Genomic DNA, 22806 nt, shown 5'->3' with positions numbered 1-22806 from the left:
ACTGAAGATTCCCTTGGCAGTGTTGACAGACAGACAGACAGATGATAGATAGATGAGGATATATATGTAGATACTAAATACATATTAAGATACTAGACAGATAGGTGGATAGAAAATAGAAAGATAGATGATGATAGAAAATAGAAAGATAGAAAATAGAAAGATAGATGATGATAGAAAATAGAAAGATAGAAAATAGAAAGATAGATGATGATAGAAAATAGAAAGATAGAAAATAGAAAGATAGATGATAGAAAATAGAAAGATAGAAAATAGAAAGATAGATGATGATAGAAAATAGAAAGATAGAAAATAGAAAAATAGATGATGATAGAAAATAGAAAGATAGAAAATAGAAAGATAGATGATGATAGAAAATAGAAAGATAGAAAATAGAAAGATAGATGATGATAGAAAATAGAAAGATAGAAAATAGAAAGATAGATGATGATAGAAAATAGAAAGATAGATGATGATAGAAAATAGAAGGATGGATGGATGGATGGATGGATGGATAGATGGATGGATGGATAGATGGATGGATGGATGGATGGATGGATGGATGGATGGATAGATGGATGGATGGATGGAAAGATGGATGGATAGATGGATGGATAGATGGATGGATAGATGGATGGATAGATGGATGGATAGATGGATGGATAGATAGATGGATGGATGGATGGATGGATGGATAGACAGACAGACAGACAGATAGATAAACCTCTATGTGCATGACTTCTTTTTCTCTCACTCAGCTCCTATTTGCTATAACTGAGACTTGGCTCACTCAGTCTGACTCTGCTCTGGAAGCGGCCCTCTCTTATGGCGGCCTCTCTTTCACCCACACCTCTTTCACCCACACGCCTCGCCCAGATGGCAAGGCTGGAGGCGTGAGGCTCCTCCTCTACTCTCTCTGCCTTTACCATTCCCTTCCTATTCCTCCCTCTCATGCTTTTCCCTCCTTTGTGGCTCACATTGTCCAGATCTTCTCTCCTCTCCCTGTCCACATGACGGTCATCTATCGCCCACCTACCCCTAATCATCCCTCTTCTGCCTTTCTCTCTCACTTTGTATCCTGGCTCTCTTTCTTTCTCTCCTCACTTCCCTGTTCTTCTTATTGGGACTTCAACTGACAAATTTATGACCCCTCTCTCCCAGGGGCTTCCCACATTCTCTCTCTAAACGCTTCTTTTAGCCTTCAACCGTGGACTGCAGCCAGCACCCACAAGGATGCCACTACCTGGACCTGGTATTCACTAAAAAAACTTTTCTCTCTCTGATTTCTCCATTTCCCCCTTTCCTCTCTCTGACCATCACCATCTAATTTTCTCTCTCTCGCTTCTCCCCTTCTTCATCTCCAACTACCCCTCATTTCTGCAGAGACCTGCCAGTTTTTGATTCCACTTTACGCTCCCCCCTCTCCTCTCCCAGCCCTGCTCCAGATCCTGACAACCTGGTCAGGAACTACAACTTTGCCCTATCCTCCTCTCTTGATCTACATGCCCCACTTTCTCTCTGCCGTCCTCACCCTTCTAATAACAGACCTTGGCTAAATTCCCACACACGCATGCTGCGTTCCTGCGCTCGTTCCTCTGAACGCCTCTGTAGGAAAGCTTGCACTCTCGCAGACTTCCTTCACCACAAATTTATGCTATCCTGTTTCAACTCTGCCCTCTCTCAGGCTAAACAAACCTAATTTTCTTCAATAATCAACACGCACAAGTCTAACCCACACCGACTCTTCTATGTCTTTGACTCCCAACTCAGACCACCCCCAGCTGCCTCTTCTTCTTCCTCCATCTCACCTCAGGACTTTGCTGACTATTTTAAGGAAAAGGTGGAATCCATACGTCAGAACATCACCTCTGTTTCCTCCTCCCACGATACACCACTTCCTAACTCTCCTGCTTTCCTTGACTCGTTTTCTACTGTCACAGTGGAGTATGTCACTGTGTATCTCCTCTTCTCCCTCTACCACTTGCCCTCTTGACCCCATTCCCTCCCATCTCCTAAAACCTCTTGCTCCTACTATAATCCCTATGCTCACACAGCTTTTTAACTCCTCCCTCTACACGGGTTCCTTTCCCTCCTTCTTCAAACATGCAACAGTTATACCATTACTCAAAAAAAGCAAGCTTGACCGTACCTGTCTTTCTGACTATCGACCTGTCTCCCTCCTGCCCATTGTCTCTAAACTCCTTGAACGCCTTGTATTCCCTCTCCTGTTCCATTTTCTCACCACCTATTCTCTCCTAGACCCTCTACAATCTGGCTTCCACACTGCTCACTCCACTGAAACAGCCCTCACTAAAATAACTGATGACCTCCATGCTGCCAAAGACAGAGGTCATTACACTCTGCTCATATTACTTGACCTCTCTGCAGCATTTGACACCGTAGACCACCCTCTTCTCCTTCACATTCTCCATACTCTTGGTATTCGTAACAAAGCTCTATCTTGTGTTTCCTCTTACCTCTCCCATCGTACTTTCGGTGTCTCTTCTGCTAACACCTCCTCCTCCATCGATCTCTCTGTGGGGGTACCCCAGGGCTCTGCCTGGGATCTCTCCTCTTTTTTCTGTACACACACTCCCTAGATGACCTAATCCCATCTTTTGGGTTCAAATATCATGTCTATGCTGATCACACACAAATTTACTTTCAACCCCTGACCTTACACCTGCTGTACAAGCCAAAGTTTCTGAATGTCTCTCTGCTATATCATCCTGGATGGCCCTCCGCCGCCTTAAACTCAACATGGCTAAAACAGAGCTCCTCATACTGTACTTCCTCCCAAACCTGGCCCTACTACCTCCTTCCACATTACTGTTGGAACTACGATCATTCACCCAGTAACCCAAGCACGCTGCCTAGGGGTCACACTCCTCTCTCACATTCTCCTCTCATATTCAAAACGTTTCTAAAACCTGTCACTTTTTCCTCCGCAATATTACAAATATACGTCCTTTCCTCTAATGCTCAACTACTAAAACTCTGATACAGGCCGTCATTCTCTCCCATCTCGATTACTGTTACCAGGGCCACCAACAGAAATTGTAGGACCAGGACAAACATTTTAAGCAGGGTCCCCCTCCCCTTTGTCGGCGGTATTGAAAGCCGCCCCCCCCATTTCACACCTCACGAGCCCCTCTCTTCCCCCCCCTCTTCTCATTTATTTCTCTCCCTTCCGTCTCACCCCCTCTCACTCTACCGCAACAAAATGTATTTCTCTCCCCTGCGTCTCACTCTTACTCCCTCTTTTCCTCACTCAACCCCTCACTCCTCTCCCTCCATCAAGTCAATACCACACGCTTACTCATTCCCTCCCCCCTCACACAATTCCCCCCACAAGATATATACCAAAAAACTTCCCACCCCCAAATACATACAAACAAAATCCCCACCCCCCAAATATATACAAAAAAATCCCCACCACCCAAATATATACAAAAATGCATACAAAAAACCCCACCTACCCAATACATATATAAAAAAAATACATTTACACTCCCCCAATACATGCCACGACAAGGCAGACCCTGTTAAATTTTTTTAATATATCTCTATTAGGATTAAAAGAATTACGCTATGTGGAACGTGCCTCTCTTCTTGCCTTTTTCATATATACATATATAAATACACACACATATATATATATATATATATATATATACAAAACACAGAGAAGCGCAAGCTCCATAGCATAAATCTATGTAAAAACAAGGTAAATTTATTAAGCAAAAGCAGTCCCAAGGAGATGCACTTACAAGATTGTAAAATTACACATTCATGGGAGAGAAATCTCTGTGGGGTGTCATCAATGGGGGTAGAAGAGCCCGGCAAATGCTGGGTGCACCTGATCAAGTGAAAACCTCATGCACCCTCATACAGCTCCTGTCACAAGCTGACGCCTTACTTCTGTGTCTCACAGAGCCTGTGTGGCTATCCTCCGTCACTGCATCTATTCCCAGCCAGGCTATGGAGCTTGCGCTTCTCTGTGTTTTCTGTTTTTAGGTTTTCAGTGGATGGCTATACCACTCTTCTGAAGCTGCAAAGTGCTCCACAGGACTGGTTTGTTGGACTTTGAGCATCTCTGGATTATTCACCAAGTGGAACTATTTGGACACATCTCTCTGGATTTAAGTTATTTACACTTTATATTGTTTCCACTGTTCACTATATATGAATTTAATATATGATTAAATTAGAAGTATATTTTCACATTATTTTAAATTTATTAGTAATTTAATTATCAAATTTACACAGTTTTCTATCGAATTAGATCCCCACCTTAGCGCGACATTTTGTGTGTGATATATATATATATATATATATATATATATATATATATATAAAACACAAAAATTAAGTAGCGCTAAAGAGAATGTGAAATAACCCTAATAAATTATAAATTATAATAACATATTTAAAATATTAAAATAAATTAAAATTACCACAATTTAACCTAATAATATCTACAAACCATAACGTGATAGTGAAAAAAAATGAAAATCCAAATTGAATGTTCCACTCAAACAAAAAATCCAGAGAGAAATATAGTCCCAATAGAAAATCCAAAGAGCGTCTTTGCAGCTTTAAGGGGAGTGGTATAGCTAACCACTTTTGGAATCTATGAACAAAAAACAAACAAAAGCGCAAGCTCCATAGCACGTAACGGAGTAAAAAATAAGGTACATTTATTTAAAAAATCATCAACCCATAAGAATGTGCACTTACAGGATTTCAAACAGAACCATTCGTGGGAGAGAAATCTCTATTGTGGTCATCTGCGGTGGTAGGGTGAGTCCCAGGTTTGCAGAGTGGATGTAAACAGCCCAGGTTCATCATTAACTTCTATCCCGAATTGGCAGCAAGATATAAAGGCATCCGATGCCTGCACGTCCTTTGCTCCCTCATACAATGGTTGCTTACACTATTAATTACCGCCAGCCGGAGCGCGGGGAAGCCAGGGACGAAATCGCCTCAGTGTGACGAAACGCGTAGAGCTGTGACGTCATCGCGTTTGTGTTGGTGTATTTGGAGTCCCTGGCTTCCCTGCGCTCCAGCTGGCGGTAATTTCAAGTGTTAGCAACTATTGTATGAGGGAGCAAAGGACGTGCAGGCATTGGATGCCTTTATATCTTGCTTCCAATTTGGGATAGGAGTTCATGGTGAACCTGGGCTGTTTACATCCACTCTGCAAACCTGGGACTCACCCTACCACCGCAGATGACCACAATAGAGATTTCTCTCCCACGAATGGTTCTGTTTGAAATCCTGTAAGTGCACATCCTTATGGGTTGCTGATTTTTTAAATAAATGTACCTTATTTTTTACTCAGTTACGTGCTATGGAGCTTGCGCTTTTGTTTGTTTTTTATTTCACATATATATATATATATATGTGTGTTTTTTTTGTGTTTTTTCATTCATATATATATATATATATATATATATATGAATGAAAAAACACAAAACAAAAGTAGCGCTACGAAGTATAGTAAATAACTGTGAATAATTAATATAAACACTTAAAGTATATGCAAATTAATAAAAATAACCAACAAATAATAGATAGAGCCCAAAGAAAAAAAAGGATAAGTCCAAATGTCTCCACTTGGTGGTGGTCTGGAGGAGGAGAGAGTCCCAACGATACACAGACCACAGGAGCTCCTTGCTGCTTCAAAAGAAAGTGGTGTAGCCACCCACCATAGATCTAGAAAAACAAAACACAAAAAAGTGCAAGCTCCATAGCATAGGGGTGACGTCATCTCAGACGGTCGTGTGGGAGGAGGTCCTGTGTTCTTCTGCACTTTTCCAGCTATTCTTCTTGTTCTTCCACTATTGCACCTTCAAAAGAAGCTCCTTTAACATCAGAGACGCTGAATTGCTGCAGGACTCGTGGCAGGAGTCAGAAGCAGTCAAACTAGGTGCTCAGTATCACGGACGAAATCCCTCTCCCACTCCTGTAGATGACGCCCCATACAGATTCTCTCCAATGTATATTTTATTTTAACTTTTTGTAAGTGTATCTCCTAGGGACACTTTTCTTAATAAATTCACCCTCATTTGTACACAGTTATGCGCTATGGAGCTTGCGCTTTTTTGTGTTTTGTTTTTATATATATATATATATATATATATATATATATATATATATACGCGCACACATTATACACATATACATACACACACACACATCATATAAAAACAACCCTCCCCAATACATATAAAAAATACCCCAATCCATATAAAAATTCCCCCAAGCCCCCAATACATATAAAAAGACCCCCACTCCCCCCAATATATATAACAAGATCTCCAATCCCCAAATACATATAAAAGACCACCACTCCCCCAATACATATAAAAAGACCCCCACTCCCCCCAATATATATAACAAGATCTCCAATCCCCAAATACATATAAAAGACCACCACTCCCCCAATACATATAAAAAGACCCCCACTCCCCCCAATATATATAACAAGATCTCCAATCCCCAAATACATATAAAAGACCACCACTCCCCCAATACATATAAAAAGACCCCACTCCCCCCCAACACATATATAAAAAGTAGACATAGCTTGCGGATGGTCGGGACCGTTTGCTGCGCTTTTCCGGTGGCTTAAGGGTCCAGTGGAGAGGTGGGGTCCAGCAGAGAGGCGGGTTCTGGCGGAGAGGCGGGGTCCAGCGGAGAGGCGGGTTCCGGCAGAGAGGCAGGGTCCAATGGAGAGTTGGGGTCTGGCGGAGAGTCGGGCCCGGCTGCGACCGATCATCAGATGCCTCCTCACTCTGTGTCCCATGCCGAGCTTCCAGTCAGCATGCACCGGAAGTTGAGGCACGCTGACATCAGGGGGGCCCAGTGCGCTGACATCAGGCTGGGACAGGAAGGTCTGCCTCTGATGCAGAGCCGGGGCAAGCCGCGACCGGCAGCCATTATCCTTTATCCCTCCCTCTTGGCAGATCTGACGGCCGCACAGGGGGCCAGGGCAGCCAGGCCGCCCAACCCACGGGGCCCGGGACGCCAACCCCGGCAGACCCCCCCTGCTGCAGCCCTGACTGTAACCTCCTGCTGTCCGGCCTTCCTGCCTCTCACCTGTCTCCCCTACAATCTATCCTAAACGCTGCTGCCAGAATCACTCTACTCTTTCCTAAATCTGTCTCAGCGTCTCCCCTGCTGAAATCCCTCTCCTGGCTTCCTATCAAATCCCGTATCTCACACTCAATTCTCCTCCTCACTTTTAAAGCTTTACACTCTTCTGCTCCTCCTTACAGCTCAGCTCTAATTTCTCGCTATGCACCGTCCCGACTCTTGCGATCCGCCCAATGATGTCTTCTATCTACCCCTTTTGTATCTAAAGCCCTCTCTCGCCTTAAACCTTTCTCACTGACTGCCCCTCACCTCTGGAATGCCCTTCCCCTCAATACCCGACTAGCACCCTCTCTATCCACCTTTAAGACCCACCTTAAAACCACCTGCTTAAAGAAGCATACGAGTAGCTCCGCGACTAATACTATTCACATGATACATAAACCTTGGCCCCTTGCAGACGTACTTACCAGAACACCCTCCTACTGTCTCTGTACGTCCTCCCTACCAACAAATTAGATTTTAAACTCTTTGGAGCAGGGACTCCTCTTCCTACATTTTTAAGTCTGAAGCACTTATTCCCATGATCTGTTATTTGTATTATTTGTTATTTATTTAATTGTCACGTTTATTACTATTGTGAACCGCTATGTACATTAATGGCGCTATATAAATAAAGACATACATACTGTACATATATGATGATACATTTATAAAGTATATTCTAGATAGATATCTAGATACTAGACAGATAGATGGATAGAAAGACAGATGATATTTAGACAGATAGAAAGACAGATGATATTTAGACAGATAGAAAGACAGATGATATTTAGACAGATAGAAAGACAGATGATATTTAGACAGATAGAAAGACAGATGATATTTAGACAGATAGAAAGACAGATGATATTTAGACAGATAGAAAGACAGATGATATTTAGACAGATAGAAAGACAGATGATATTTAGACAGATAGAAAGACAGATGATATTTAGACAGATAGATAGACAGATAGACAGACAGATAGATAGACAGATAGACAGGCAGATAGATAGACAGATAGACAGATAGACAGATAGACAGATAGACAGATAGACAGACAGACAGGTAGACAGACAGACAGACAGACAGACAGACAGACAGATAGACAGACAGACAGACAGACAGATAGACAGACAGACAGACAGACAGACAGACAGACAGACAGATAGCCAGATAGCCAGATAATTTCTAGAAAATGCCTTAAATTGGATCTAAAAAGAGAGAAAGGAGAAAAATAAAACAATGCAGAATAAAAACTATAGCAATTTGCTGTTTTATGTCACAATATCACAGTCCCTCCAATCACACTGGATTTGCCTTTATTTTCAGTTTGCCAGAACAGTGAGCCAATGTATCCCACCGTACAAATCCTGCTTTCTTCCTGTGAAGACAAGACTGAAGAAAACATTGTGCCCTTAGTTTGCCTGGTCTCCAGCTTCCGACCAGGTGACGCAGTGGTGACTTGGCTGAAGAATGGAAATAAATTTAGTGGGAATGGATTCAACCCAGTGATGGCCCAAAATGGAATTTTCATGGGAAAGAGCGTCCTGAATGTGTCGAAGGAGAGCTGGAACAGGGAGGACACTTACACATGTCAGGTCACCCACCAAAAAGAGACCATCATGTACAATATTTCCAAATGCTTAGGTAAGGATGCCAGTGTGACAAAAAAAATGGTTTGGGTTTGTCTTGGAAGGACTTGCATAGAACCTCACAAACTTCAAATATTATTACATGTACAGTATATTACAATTACATAGAATAAACCACAGAGTGACCAGATGCAGTATTAACAATATCAGTCTGTCCCGATCAGGGCTGATCGGACTGCCACGGCTCGTATAAGCACTAGAGATAACACAACTGTTTAATAAAGCAGATATTTTTAAGGTGGTGCTAACAACAAAACACAGTACAACAGGTACAAGTAATACTTAACCACATTGGGATACAGGGAAAGTCCTAGCTGGATAGGTGGACAGTGCTGCCGAAGCAAGCTTACCCTCAATGATCTCCAGGATCCATAAAGAAGAAGGAACAATAAAGTCCATGTTAGTCTCAAAACTCTGAGACACACACCATACAGGGTCTAGGCACCGACCACTATACTGATAACAACTATGCAACAAGTCCCAGAAATGGGAACGAAATAACTAAGAACCGGGGCAGCGATTATACTCCTGGATCTCAGAGACCCAGTGCAAAGTATGGGAACACAAAGGATCCGATAAGGGCAGGATTGTTCATCACAGTGGGGCTCTTATTGTCCTGTCTTCTACACTTGGCGCAGGTAGCCTAATGTCATTATCTGGGCATCAAGAACCCAGAAACGTGGAACAACATGCCCAAATTTGGTCTTATGTATTTGTAGCATTAGGCTAGGTCCCCGCTGCAGCCGGCTGCGCATTCGGATGCCTCTCACCAGCCCCTTACCCCCTCCCTAGCTGTCCCAAGTGTTGTCTCACTCCCCAGCTCACTGCCCACTGTGACGCGTCAGCCAGCAGGGGCTACAACAGGATTGTGTTCCTGTGCAGTGACGCGTCACGTGGCATGGCAGGGAGCCAATCAGAAAGACTGATGGGTGGAGAGACAGACATTGGGGGTGAGAGCGGTACAAGGGGTAGAGAGAGAGACTGACAGGATGGAGAATGGCACGGGGAGAGGGATGGTGGGGGGGGAAGCAAAGTGGCACAAGGGGAGAGGCCAAATATCTATAACTTACTTTTTACAGCACCTTATTGCCACGGGGGAGAGGAGAGTGGCACAGGAGAGAGGGACGGCCCCCCTGTCATGGCAACCCCCCCGCGCGCATCATGGTCGCGCCCCCTCGCGTCATGGCAGCACCCACCTGGTCCATTTTGGCCACGCCCCCACACCTAAAAAAGCTCCCTGCAGACCGCAGATCACGGTGAAGTGCCGTACACGCCAGGACGCAAGGCGGGCGCGCTGGCACGCGCACTTGGGCCTTAACCTTGGGCACCAGATACTGGGTCCGGACGCATGGGAATACAAAGGGGGAAGAACTGTCAAACAGCCAGTGTATGAACGACATGACACTCACAGGAATAGGCAACCGTCCCAGCTACCCAGAATTCCTGGCTGCATATTTCGTCACACGCCCCTTAAGACTTTATTCCCTGGGAAGCTAGATACTTCCAAAACAATTGTTTCAGAGGTGCATAATACATACAGAACCTAATCGCAACAGAGCAATGAAATACTCGTACTTTCCCCAACACACACACATGCTTTCATCATTATCAGTATTGGTCTTTGTTAAATGACTCATAGATCATTTGATGTGAGTATTAATATATTCTATCACAACAACAGAGTGTATTTCTAAATCACTAAACATTTTCCATGTTTCCGGTCACGTCAAAAAACAGATTCACTGCGTGTTTTCTTTACCGGCGAAATAAGGAATGGGAAAACTATGTATAATAATTCATTATATCAGGGTAACAAATATCAACATCTCAGTGCCCTAAAAATGATCATACATAAGGAGATATCCAAAGGAACCTTCTGTCCACTCAAGGTTGACCCCCACAGCTAGTAGCCAAATAAGATATAAGTGCGGAGCAGGAAAAAAAGACCTTTTGAAGATGCGGAGTAAGGGCCACTTGCAGACCCGCTTCCCATGTGGGGCCAGCGGCCGCAATTGCAGCAGCCCACGGATGGAGCTCACACAGCTCACGAGAGTCCGTCCCCTCTGTGTCTCCTGGTCTTGTGATACCTGAAAGGGTAATGACGCACTTCCTGCGCGACCACGATCCAGAAGTAACAAAGAAAAAATGATCGATATCAGCGCTGCTCCTTGGGATGACAGACTCACCAGGTAGGTAATAAAATCAATTTATTAAATCTACATAAAACAGATACTAGAACATAACAAAAAAGACCTCCATGGAGGAGGTCTTTTTTATTATGTTCTAGTATCTGTTTTATGTAGATTTAATAAATTGATTTTATTATCTACCTGGTGAGTCTGTCATCCCAAGAAGAAGCGCTGATATCGATCATTTTTTCTTTCATACATAAGGAGACCTAAAAGTTATCTCTTTGTCACCATGATGCAAGTGTCTTTCCAGGTACCTGAGCCCTATCTACAAGTCACAATCCTATATCACGGAAATCTCATGAGCTGACTGCATAATACACCTACTGTAAGCACGTGGTAAAAAGTCTCCAGTAACTGGGTAACAACCAGTGACTGAAGTTGTGACTGTGTCTGATTTAAAATACATCTCAATTTTTAATCAATTGGGCCAATATTCTTTAAACAGTATTTTAGAAATCTGTGAGCAGTATTTATGCTGGGAAAATCGGAATGGGGAAATGGAGAGTAAAATAATTACATCTTCATTTAATAAGAAAGTGGAATTGTAAGTTTGACAATGACAAATAATTGGTCGTTTAGGTGGGACAATAAAGGGGTAATGGAACTTCATGGTCCCTAGTCCGATCTCACATTGATCACTCGATCCCAACAGTTGCTCCAAGCTCTAAAGTAGACACACAGTTGGGGGAATGAAAATGTAAAAAAGAACTGTAATATTGGTCAACGGGTCCAAGCTAATGGTGGTGATAGTTCTAATTAGACCAGCCTATCACTGCATGTTCTGTGAGGCCAGGACCCTAAGGCTTTGATTATACGTAAAAATGCCTGTGGTGTCGCCCATAGCAAAACCGCGCGGCGCAAAAAACAAGTTTCATACATACTTGATAAGTGGCTATACCAAATTCAACTGTTGCCACTCTTTTTTTTTGCCCTGCGTGGTGTCGCTAAGGGTGAAACCACAGCGTTTTTCTGTATAATCGCAGCCTAACACAGCACAGACTGGCCATGCTACCCTAACACTTCTCTTCTACTGCTCTATCTCCGTAGCATGTCCCAGCACATTCGTGACCCCAACTGTGATCCTGGAGAAATATTATCATGGTGATTCTTCGAATGATAAAGGAACCATCGTTTGCTCGGTTTTTGGTTCCAATTTGAACTCCAACCACATCTTTTTGAAAGTCGATGGAAAGAAGAGTGAGAAGACAGGCAGGTCCGATGGAAAGGATGCAAATAAGAACAATATTAAGGTCATTTACACGCTCACTCACAAAGAATGGGAGTCAATTACAAGAGTGTCCTGTGTGGTCACACAACCCTGCTCTCATCCGGAGGTCACGAAAGAGATTGGTAAGTGTACGCGGCATCAACCTTTTTCCTTTGTGATTAAAGAGATTAACTAGAAAAGTGCCTCCCATGAAATAATGAGACAGTGTCAACGTACCCGAGCCATGTATTATAAGCCTCTCTAACCATTAAACTGAAAAGGACTCCAAACAAGCAAAGATAGGATGACAGAAGTTTAGTAAAAGTTTTCCTCTGTTTTTTCACCAGGCTGGCATGGCAGATTTGTAGAACAACATAGAGTGGTATTTGTAATGCGTCACGCCTTGTATGCCACCTTCTAAGTATGGTCTAGCACTTTCACCCAACCTACTGTTGAAGGCCGGTTTCAACATTCTTCAATGCGCCCCTTGTATAACAGACATGTAATCATTGGTTCCATTTTTTATTTCACTATTGCCATATACTTGATCCAATGATATTAATGTGCAGAATGTACCAGTTCTGTCTGCTTTATCTAATGTTTTATACATTTTTGTAATAGTGTTATCAATTATTTATATATTTAGATCTAAAGATAAACGCTGGCGATTTGAAGAACCCAGCAGTCTCACTTTCAAAACTAATCCCCAAAGACATTTTGGAAGCAAATGCTGCCACTTTAATCTGTGACGTCACTGGGTTCTACCCAGAAGACATCAGCATAAAATGGGAAAGAAACAGCGGGACGCTGAAGCCCACTGATTACACCAACACCCCGGTGACCTGCTCAGGGAAGACATGCTCTGCCATGAGCCTGCTGAAGGTGACAAAGGGAGAGGTCGGAGTATCCTATGACTGTGTCATACAACACAGAAGCAGAATAAACCCTCTGCGGAAAACCATCCAAGGAGTATTCGGTAAGTTATGGGTTTATTTGGCAAATGAGTCTAAGGCCCATAATGAATATGTGGTGAAATTGTCTTCCCTGTTCAGGAGAAGAGTTTAGTCCCATTAATTTCAATGGAGCTGAACTCATCTCTTGCACAGGGAATCAGCTTCACTGCTTTTACAGTCGCGTATGTTGCTGTGTACTGTCCAGGAGACAGACCCACTGGGCAAAGGTGGAGAGTTGAGACCAAACCATACCTGGGATCTGAATCCTGAAGTAATTGAATGGTAGGGTCTGGTTCTGGGGTAAGGGCTGGAGAGAGGCAGAATGGTTGTGGTCACAGTTCCAAGGTCAGGGCTGGAGAGAGGCAGAATCGTAGATGTGAGGTAGTCTGGCAGCAGGTAAGGTTCTAAAGCTAGGTCCCTGTAGCCTGCTGCAGCGCGCACTATGGCGTGCACTGCAGGGACAAAAAGCAAAGAAGCCCAGAGCTACATCCAATATGACAAAAATACACAGTGAAATACCTATATATCTCTCGAAAAAGGGTAATTTAGTTAAACCCTTTGGCCTTTGTTGTATACATGTAGCCACCCCCAGTAGCACTCCTTTTGACACACATATATATATATATATATATATATATAGGTAATTTTTGGGGTTCACCAGAGCTTGCTGGTTATCTATGTGTTTATTAACTGTGCACTGCAGGGACAAGAACCGGCCCCGCTACCTATCTTGGCCGCTGCGCGTCCACATTTTTCTGAAGACAGTACAACTGTCTTCAGAACTGATGATGGAACGCTGGCCATGTCCCCCAGCGATTCAGCCAATGAGGGCAAACCTGCCCGATGATGTAATGGCCAAGCCCATCACCATGCCCCCATCACAACCCCCCATGTCTCTCCCTGTCTTTCCTCCTGCAGCTCTGCAGAGACCGGGGAACTGAGCTGCACGTGCCGCCAGAGTGGCAGGCGCGTGTAGCACCTACACCGGGGCTATAGCCTAAAGCAGGCAAGACATGGTTTCCAACAGGAGACTAGGCAAGGAGAACCTCACACAGGCAAGGAGGAGAGGGGAATTGAAGCCTTATAAAGGGACAAGGCAGGTTAGACCAATCAGCTCAGGAAGAGGCAGAGAAAGTCAGAAGGCATCCAAATTGGAGATCCTCGTAACTGCCTAGTCAATAGCAGTTCATCAGTGTGTTGCATAGTTAATTACATAGTAGATGAGGTTGAAAAAAGACGTACGTCCATCAAGTTCAACCTATGCTACATTTAGACAACAAATACTTTATCCTATATCTGTACTTACTTATTGATCAGAGGAAGGCAAACATAAAAGCCCAGTGTTATATCATCCAATGATATCTCATAAGGGGAAAAATAAATACCTTCCTGACTCCAAGAATTGGCAATCGGATTAATTACTGGATCAACATCTTTCCCATGTTTAGTTATTTGGTATATCCCTGTATACCTTTCCCATCTAAAAAGATGTCCAACCTTTTTTTTAACAAATTTATTGTATCTGCCATCACAGTCTCCATGTGTAATGAATTCCACATTGTAACTGCCCTTACTGTAAAGAACCCTTTCCTTTGTTGCTGGTGAAATCTCCTTTCCTCCAACCTTAAGGGATAGCCCCGAGCCCTGTGTACTGCCCGTGGGATGAATAGTTCTTTTGAAAGCTCTTTGTATTGTCCCCGAATATATTTGTAAATAGTTATCATATCCCCTTTTAGACTTCTCTTTTCTAATGTAAATAAATCTAATTTAGCTAGCCTCTCCTCGTAAGTTACATTGTCCATCCCCTTTATTAATTTGGTGTCTCTTCTCTGCACTCTCTCTAGTTCCATAATGTCTTTTCTTAGGAGTGGTGCCCAAAATTGTACTCCATATTGTACTCCATGTTATCATTCTCTTTATTTCTGAAATAAGCTGTGTGGCAGATATTTACTAGAAATACTGAATTGCATTTGCTTCTTAACCGGAATTTTGGGGACTGCCCATCCCAAAGATTATGCTCTAAGTAAAGTAACATATAATTTGCACAAATATATGAACTTAAACAAATATGGGACATAAAATACAAATATGCACAGTGTCAAAGCATCAAACGACATAGAACATTATTTACGTCAAGTAGCCAGGCATGTGATACAAGCAGGAACAGACTATCGGACACAACTCTCAACAAGCCCACTCATTTCATCCATCTAAATGTCTCCAGAGCGCCAACTCAGAAACCTGCATCATCTCACTCATATGCCCGGTATGTAAACTCATCCCCCTACATCCTATGTTATTGATGTCATGCGTTCTCATGTTCTTGTTACATGGCTGCCTCCCTTGTGTCTGTTAGCACAGTTCTTTATCCGGCGTGTTCCTGTCACAACGTTTATTAAACTTGCTCTTTCATATTCCTTTCTGTGTTTGATGCTTACTTCATGTTTGTTGCATTTTATTTATCTGTTCAAGTGTGTGTTTATATGTTCATTTTGTCATGAACTGTTACAGATGAGGAGCCTGCACGGTGCAACGAAACCGCTCAACATCAAACTGCGACAGAGGAGGAACTTGTTGGTTTGGAACCTGCCATCAAGGTGGAAACAATCACCCAACAATGATGTCCTCCAATTCCTCCTCCTTGTGCCACTTCTCCATGTGGCGTTGTGGAGGCAGAGCGCATTGCCACAGAAATGCGTGGTATATGCACTGATATCCAAAGACTGAGCAGGATCATGAGACACAACATCAAGAAGTTGTCTGCCAACTTTGTGACCAATATAACGTCCGTAGTTCAATCTCTGCAGAGAGTGAGCGACATATTGGAGCAACTTAAAGATGATCCTGATCCATCTATGAGTAGCCAGTAGAACAAAACTTCCATAGCATCAATGTCCTGTGATAGTGACCCCTCTCCACCCAAAGTACTGATCCCTGGCGTGGTTCTGGGCACCGGCGTCGCGGACAAATCTCTGCTTAGATTTTAGGTTTCTCTGCACCAAAACAACAAGAAAAATATACAAATGATCACAGTTCCACGTCTTTTTTAAACTCTGTGTAGTTTCTAAGTTCTGATTTTGTATTGCATTATATTTCTCCTTAACCTGCATGGAAAAAGATAACGGTGAAACAGTAAAATACTTGAAATAAACTTATTTCTGTTCATCCACTAGCTTGTCTCGTCTCTCTATAGAATGGCCATGAAACCCTATTCATATGTAACCTGCCTCTGCGTCAGTGCCACATTCTGGAAACAAAGGGTGTACATACAGTCTGTGCGGACACTAAACAAACTCCCACCATTTAGGGTTATTTATCATTTTAATATCGCGTAAATCTATCAAAACTATTTAACAGTAAGTGATGCGTGTTTTCTCATGAGGACTTCACTATCTTACATTGTTGGTGAAAATCGTCCTTTAGTCAGTGCACATTAATTAAGAATTAACAATATTACCGCAGATGAGGGGCACATTTTGGCATTAAAACAGTAGTTAGGTGCCAAGCATTACTGGTGACATTGTACAGTCAACAGATGCTAAGAACTGCAATAATTAAATTACTTAATTGGAGCAATGTATTAAACTGCAACTGTTTCCCGAAACACTAAACGTAAGGGATCAGAGGATAGTGCGTGGAATAAGAGATCAGTGTAAGGGATCAGAGAAAAGGGCGAGGGATCAGAAAAAAGGGTGAGGGATCAGAAAATAGTGCGAGAGGTCAAAAAACAGTGAGAGGGATCAGAGATCAGTGTGAGGGATCAGAGATCAGTGTGAGGGATCAGAGATCAGTGTGAGGGATCAGAGATCAGTGTGAGGGATCAGAGATCAGTGTGAGGGATCAGAGATCAGTGTGAGGGGTCTGCGATCAGTGTGAGGGGTCTGCGATCAGTGTGAGGGATCACAGAATAGTGTTAGGGATCAGAGAACAGCGTTAGGGATCAGAGAACAGTGTGAGGGATCAGAGATCAGTGAGAGGGATCAGGGAATATTGTAATATATCAGAGAATAGTGTGAGAGATCAGAGATCACATTGAGGGATCAGATGTCAGTGAGAGGGATCAGAGAACAGCGTGAGGGATCAGGTAATATTGTAATGGATCAGAGAACAGTGTGAGAGATCAGAGAACAGCGTGAGGAATGAAAGATCAGCATAAGGGATCACAGAACTGTGTGAGAGATCATCGAGCTGTGTGAGGGATCAGAGATCAGTGTGAGAGATCATAGAACAGTGCGAGAAATCAGAGAACAGTGTGCGTGATCAGATAACAGTGTTCAGAATAAGAAAATCATGTGACAGATCAGAAATCAGTGTGAGAGATCAGTGTGATGGATCAGAGATCAGTGTGAGAGATCAGTGTGATGGATCAGAGATCAGTGTGATGGATCAGAGATCAGTGTGAGGGATAAGAGATCAGTGTGAGGTATCAGGGAATATTGTAATGGATCAGAGAATAGTGTGAGAAATCAGAGATCACGCTGAGGGATCAGAGATAAGTGAGAGGTATCATGGAACAGTGTGAGGGATCAGAGAACAGTGTGAGGGATCAGAGAACAGTGTGAGGGATCAGAGAACAGTGTGAGGGATAAGAGATCAGTGTGAGAGATCAGAGATCCGTTTGAGGGTTCAGAGAACAGTGTGATGGATCAGAGAACTGTGTGAGGGATCAGGTAATATTGTAATGGATCAGAGATCAGTGTGAGAGATCAGAGAACAGCGCAAGGAATGAGAGATCAGCATAAGGGATCACAGTAGAAAAAAAGTTATATCTATGGCGTTCTGCACTAGTATGTAATCAATATTAGATGAATAATATTAATAAACAGATTTATACAACCAGTATCACGGTATTGATCCGTCCATAAAGGTGCTCCACGTGATGGAAGGGTACATAGAAAAAAGAAAATCAAAGATCATAGCATAATACTGCTGCAAACAACATGTAACATGTAACACACACCTAACACTAGACAAACGCTGAGATCAACAGGTGACAATGAATAATGCAAACACATTTAATTATGACACATCATATATAAAAATACATAAAAATACATATAAAAGGGTTCAGTAAGGACACTCCAACTCAGGTGGGGGTACCTGCTTACCAGAGGCAAGAAGGCATCAAGCGTTGGATAGATTAAAGAGTATCCCCTCTTATGGATAGCAGCTGCCGTCACTGATGTCTGTGCTGTGGCGTGTTAGACTCCTGGTTATGCAGGGGTAGATCTTTCCGACCTGCAGCGTCTGCCTCCCTCTGCAATCAGCACTGCACACGTGTTGTGATGGCTGTGAGATGGAATTGCAGACTCGTCCTGTCCAATCATGCCAGATGATGAAATGGCAGCTCATAGGAGATTAGTGCACGAACGAAAGTGCATCAGCAGATGTCAGCTTCCAAGGGTAATATCAGTCACACCGGAGTGTGGGGTGTCGCATAGAACCACCCTACGCGTTTCGAAAGGCCTGCTTTCTTCTTCAGGGGTGAAATATAATAAAAAATATAGTCCCTGTAAGTCCCGGTATATGTAGTTCCGTTTTAAAGGCACAGTGCGCGATTTCAAACTTGGTCATGCGCAGATGTGAAGTGTTTGGACTGGGACACTCAGCGTTTTGACAAAACAACAAAATAAACATATAAGGACATATAAAGACATATAAGTGACAAAAACAATAACAATAAAAATTCTTAATAAACAAATCATTATATGCCTTTAACATCAATATTCATCCACTCACAGTATATTTTATCAAATATTTATCATATTAGTAATCTATAGAAAAATCACAGTGATATATATAGGGAGACCACAATAATATATCTAGTGGTTCACCAGAGAAACATGTTGAGCAAAATAGAACACCCAGTCGGATTGTAACTAGCAGAAATACTATATAAAGGTCCAATTAACCCCTGTCATCACCTGACTGCTCCTTATTTGCCCATTAAGGGATCTTTTTAATTTATTTATAATAGTTGTAATTTTATGCATTTCGCCGGGTTTTATTTTGTATTAAAGTTGTCATTATTGTCTGTTTTACCATAGAGTAGCTTAGTGGTTCTTCTTCCTGTTGGTCTACATCAATTGAGTATGTTATTGGTACCAGTTAATTTAACTGGCACTTAAAGTTACATATTAGACTAAGGAATGAGTGCAGTTGTGAGGGACTTTTGTGACTTCTCTTGGTCATTTTGTGTGTTTTTGCGTTTAATTTTCCCTCTGCGCCTCCTTTATCCTTTTGAGTGAGGAGAGCAAGGTTTTTCTTTGTCTGTTTTATGTTCTTATGTTCCTGAATGAAGTGTCTGCAGCAGTTCAAGTCTGCCTGTCAGATACTTCAGTGCAAGCTGATTACACACTGTGTCCAGGGACCTGGCACAGATGGTGATCTCCCTTAGGGGAGAGGTGAACCAACTCCATTAAGAGAGGAGGAACCTTCTGGAGGGAGTACTCCAACAAGATGAACGGCTAAGCACGACCGCTATGTGGGGCAGTCTGCCTATGGGGATGACATTAAAGATGCCCTGGTTCAAAAGATCCCTTCTGTGTGAGTGTGGAGTTATTCCCCAGGAGGATGCACCAAGAAGGAGTTCCCTATCAGATACTTCCCCCTGCTGCCGCAGAGATCCTGATGAGGTGGAGGCGCTGCATCGAATGTGAATAGGACTCAGAGCACACAACCTCAGACACCTGTCATGGTGATATTCCCACCAACCCCGCGGGAGACTCAGGAGTCCTGTTGCCAGCAGGTGCACCACATATCACACAGACATGTAATGGGGCCGATTAGACCACAGGGGCCAATATGAGATTGGGTGGGGCCAATAACCATTACATTTTTGGAGGCGCTGCTGAGATACTGTATCAACAGGACAGACTTTTGCTAGGCACTCTAGGAAACAGGAGAGTGTATGCTGCCAGTCAGTGCTGTGGATGGGACGGAGCCTAGGGGTAGTCAGAGTATGGTAATATACTTGTCTAGGACAACCTAGGACCCTGAGAGGAGTAACGTGGGTCTGGAGACAGGGCTATAGCTGTCCTAGTCACCGTGAGGCGGCTAGTGGTAGGATGCCTGAAGGGATAGCCTGGTTAACTCGGGTCAGGAATTCTGGAGAGTATCTGCGCTAGAGGTAGCCAAGAGCATGGGAGAAGTACTGCATGGGAGAAGTACTCTAGTACTGCATGGGGGAAGCCAGAGTTCTCTAGCCAGTACTGCATGGGAGAAGCCAGAGTTCTCTAGCCCTAGTACTGCATGGGAGAAGCCAGAGTTCTCTAGCCCTAGTACTGCATGGGAGAAGCCAGAGTTCTCTAGCCCTAGTACTGCATGGGTGAAGCCAGAGTTCTCTAGCCCTAGTACTGCATGGGAGAAGCCAGAGTTCTCTAGCCCTAGTACTGCATGGGAGAAGCCACAGTTCTCTAGCCCTAGTACTGCATGGGAGAAGCCAGAGTTCTCTAGCCCTAGTACTGCATGGGAGAAGCCAGAGTACTCTAGCCAGTAACCAGGACACTTACCGCAGAGCACAGACTGGAGGGAGGTGGACACAGCATACACAGAGAGAGTGAGCCTAGCCTGAGGTAGTGCAACATGAGTCAAACGTAAATTAGATACATGTAGGTGGTGCATCGTGGCATTCTTTATTGCATCGAAATGGCAGCTGCCCCGCAGAGAGGAGCACCATGTGTGATAGTAGAATTACAAAGTAAAAATGGTGACCGCAAGAGGTGAAGTTCCGCGAGGTGCGGAGAATCAAAGATGGCGGCCAGCGCCATACGGAGAGAGCGCACGTGGTGTGTATACCACAGAGGAGAGAGCTGCAGAATGGACTTTTGCAAGTATGTTATGGAGTGGCGCCAAGGCTGTGGCCGCGCCGTTTTTTTCCTGCCTAGGATCCCGGGGTGCTACCCTGGAGGACAGTGTTGAGGACATTGTTGTTATGTGCGGAGTGGATGGAGAACCTGATTGCCAGGCGGTGATTCCAAGAGAAGTATCTACCTCAGTTGCTATAGTAAATGGCCGTGCAAACCAAGATGGCGGTTCCCGCTTCCCTGGGAGACCGCGTGGGCCGAGTGAAGAGAATTCTGTAAATGCAAAGATTGCAAGAAGTTGGCCGGGATTGGCGCCAAGTAAAGAACCCCACCCTGTTGGGGGTAGTGGCGCTAAAGTTGTGGCTGCACCCTCCTGGACTGTGACAGGCTCAGAGCCAGTACTGGATCACCCAGTGAATTTGTGGGACCCTCCCCTAATATCTACAAGGGGGAGGAGTCCTTATCTTTGTCAAATGAGAGTGGAGCTAGCGGAAGGAGGAGCTAAAGGGGCGACCCCTGCTCTTCAGTTGCGAGGAGCTGGTGAACAGGCAAGAAAGACCACGCTGCAAAGTGTCCCCTGTAACCAGTACCATAAAGACGGAGATGGACATTTCAGCACACCCCTACTCATTGCCAGGAGGCATCCTGGTTATAAAGGTGGCTGATACCGAAACATTGTGATGCCTGTGAATGCAGTGCCGATTGCCGGGCGGAGAAGCCAGTACTACGGCAAGATGCCCCCAATGTGGCATCTATTATCTGTGGGCCGTGCAGCCCTTCGTGTCTGGGCAAACCATGGAGGCGGGAGGAGAGACAGCCAAGCTGACGGATGAAGCCTCTCAACAAGTCAAGACAGAGAAACCTGATCCCAGAGAATGGGGATCGCTATTGATGATCGCTACAGAGCAGAAAGATACTGGGGCCTGCAACCGCAGCGAGAACCCGGAACCTCGCTGGCGGTCCCCTGTGGAGGTACCGCTACCCGTGTCGGAGACCGCTTCATCGGAGGAGGAGCAAGCCAGCCCGACATCGGTGGTGATGCGCCTACCGGCGGGCCACTACAGCGGTGAGGGAAAAGAACCAGCACTTACCTGCGAAGCAGCGGAGCTGAGTCCCGAGCACAAGATGAGTGGCTAAGCACGACCGCGATGAGGGGCAGTCTGCCTATGGGGATGACATTAAAGATGCCCTGGTTCAAAAGATCCCTTCTGTGTGAGTGTGGAGTTATTCCCCAGGAGGATGCACCAAGAAGGAGTTCCCCATCAGATACTTCCCCCTGCTGCCGCAGAGATCCTGATGGGGTGGAGGCGCTGCATCGAATGTGAGTAGGACTCAGAGCACACTACCTCAGACGCCTGTCATGGTGATATTCCCCATATCAACCCCGCGGGAGACTCAGGAGTCCTGTTGCCAGCAGGTGCACCACATATCACACAGACATGTAATGGGGCCGATTAGACCACCGGGGCCAATATGAGATTGGGTGGGGGCCAATAACCGTTACAAGTGTGAGGAATGAGAGATCAGCATAAGGGATCACAGAACTGTGTGAGGGATCACAGAGTTGTGTGAGGGATCAGAGATCAGTGTGAGAGATCATAGAACAGTGCGAGAAATCAGAGATCAGTGTGAGGGATCAGATAACAGTGATCAGAATAAGAAAATCATGTGACAGATCAGAAATAAGTGTGAGGGATCCGAGATCAGTGTGAGGGATCAGAGATCAGTGTGAGGGATCAGAGAACAGTGTGAGGGATCAGAGAATATTGTAATGGATCAGAGAATAGTGTGAGAGATCATAGAACAGTGTGAGGAATGAGAGATCAGCATAAGAGATCACAGAACTGTGTGAGG

At 44.1% G+C, this 22806-nt stretch overlaps 1 protein-coding gene across 1 annotated transcript in view; it reads left to right on the top strand.

Annotated features, from left to right (window-relative positions):
* LOC142464639 (uncharacterized) overlaps positions 1 to 22806 on the top strand; it is a 102797-nt gene that overhangs the window by 35076 nt on the left and 44915 nt on the right. The window contains exons 15-17 of the mRNA XM_075568005.1: positions 8473 to 8790; positions 12035 to 12337; positions 12841 to 13170. Coding sequence (XP_075424120.1) covers positions 8473 to 8790; positions 12035 to 12337; positions 12841 to 13170 — 951 coding nt within the window. The remainder of the gene's footprint in view (positions 1 to 8472; positions 8791 to 12034; positions 12338 to 12840; positions 13171 to 22806) is intronic.

The sequence above is a fragment of the Ascaphus truei genome, chromosome 13, assembly GCF_040206685.1.
Source record: "Ascaphus truei isolate aAscTru1 chromosome 13, aAscTru1.hap1, whole genome shotgun sequence".
Classification (NCBI taxonomy): Eukaryota; Metazoa; Chordata; class Amphibia; order Anura; family Ascaphidae; genus Ascaphus; species Ascaphus truei.
Note: the sequence above shows the minus strand (reverse complement) of the source record. Positions and strands in the feature narration are given on the sequence as shown.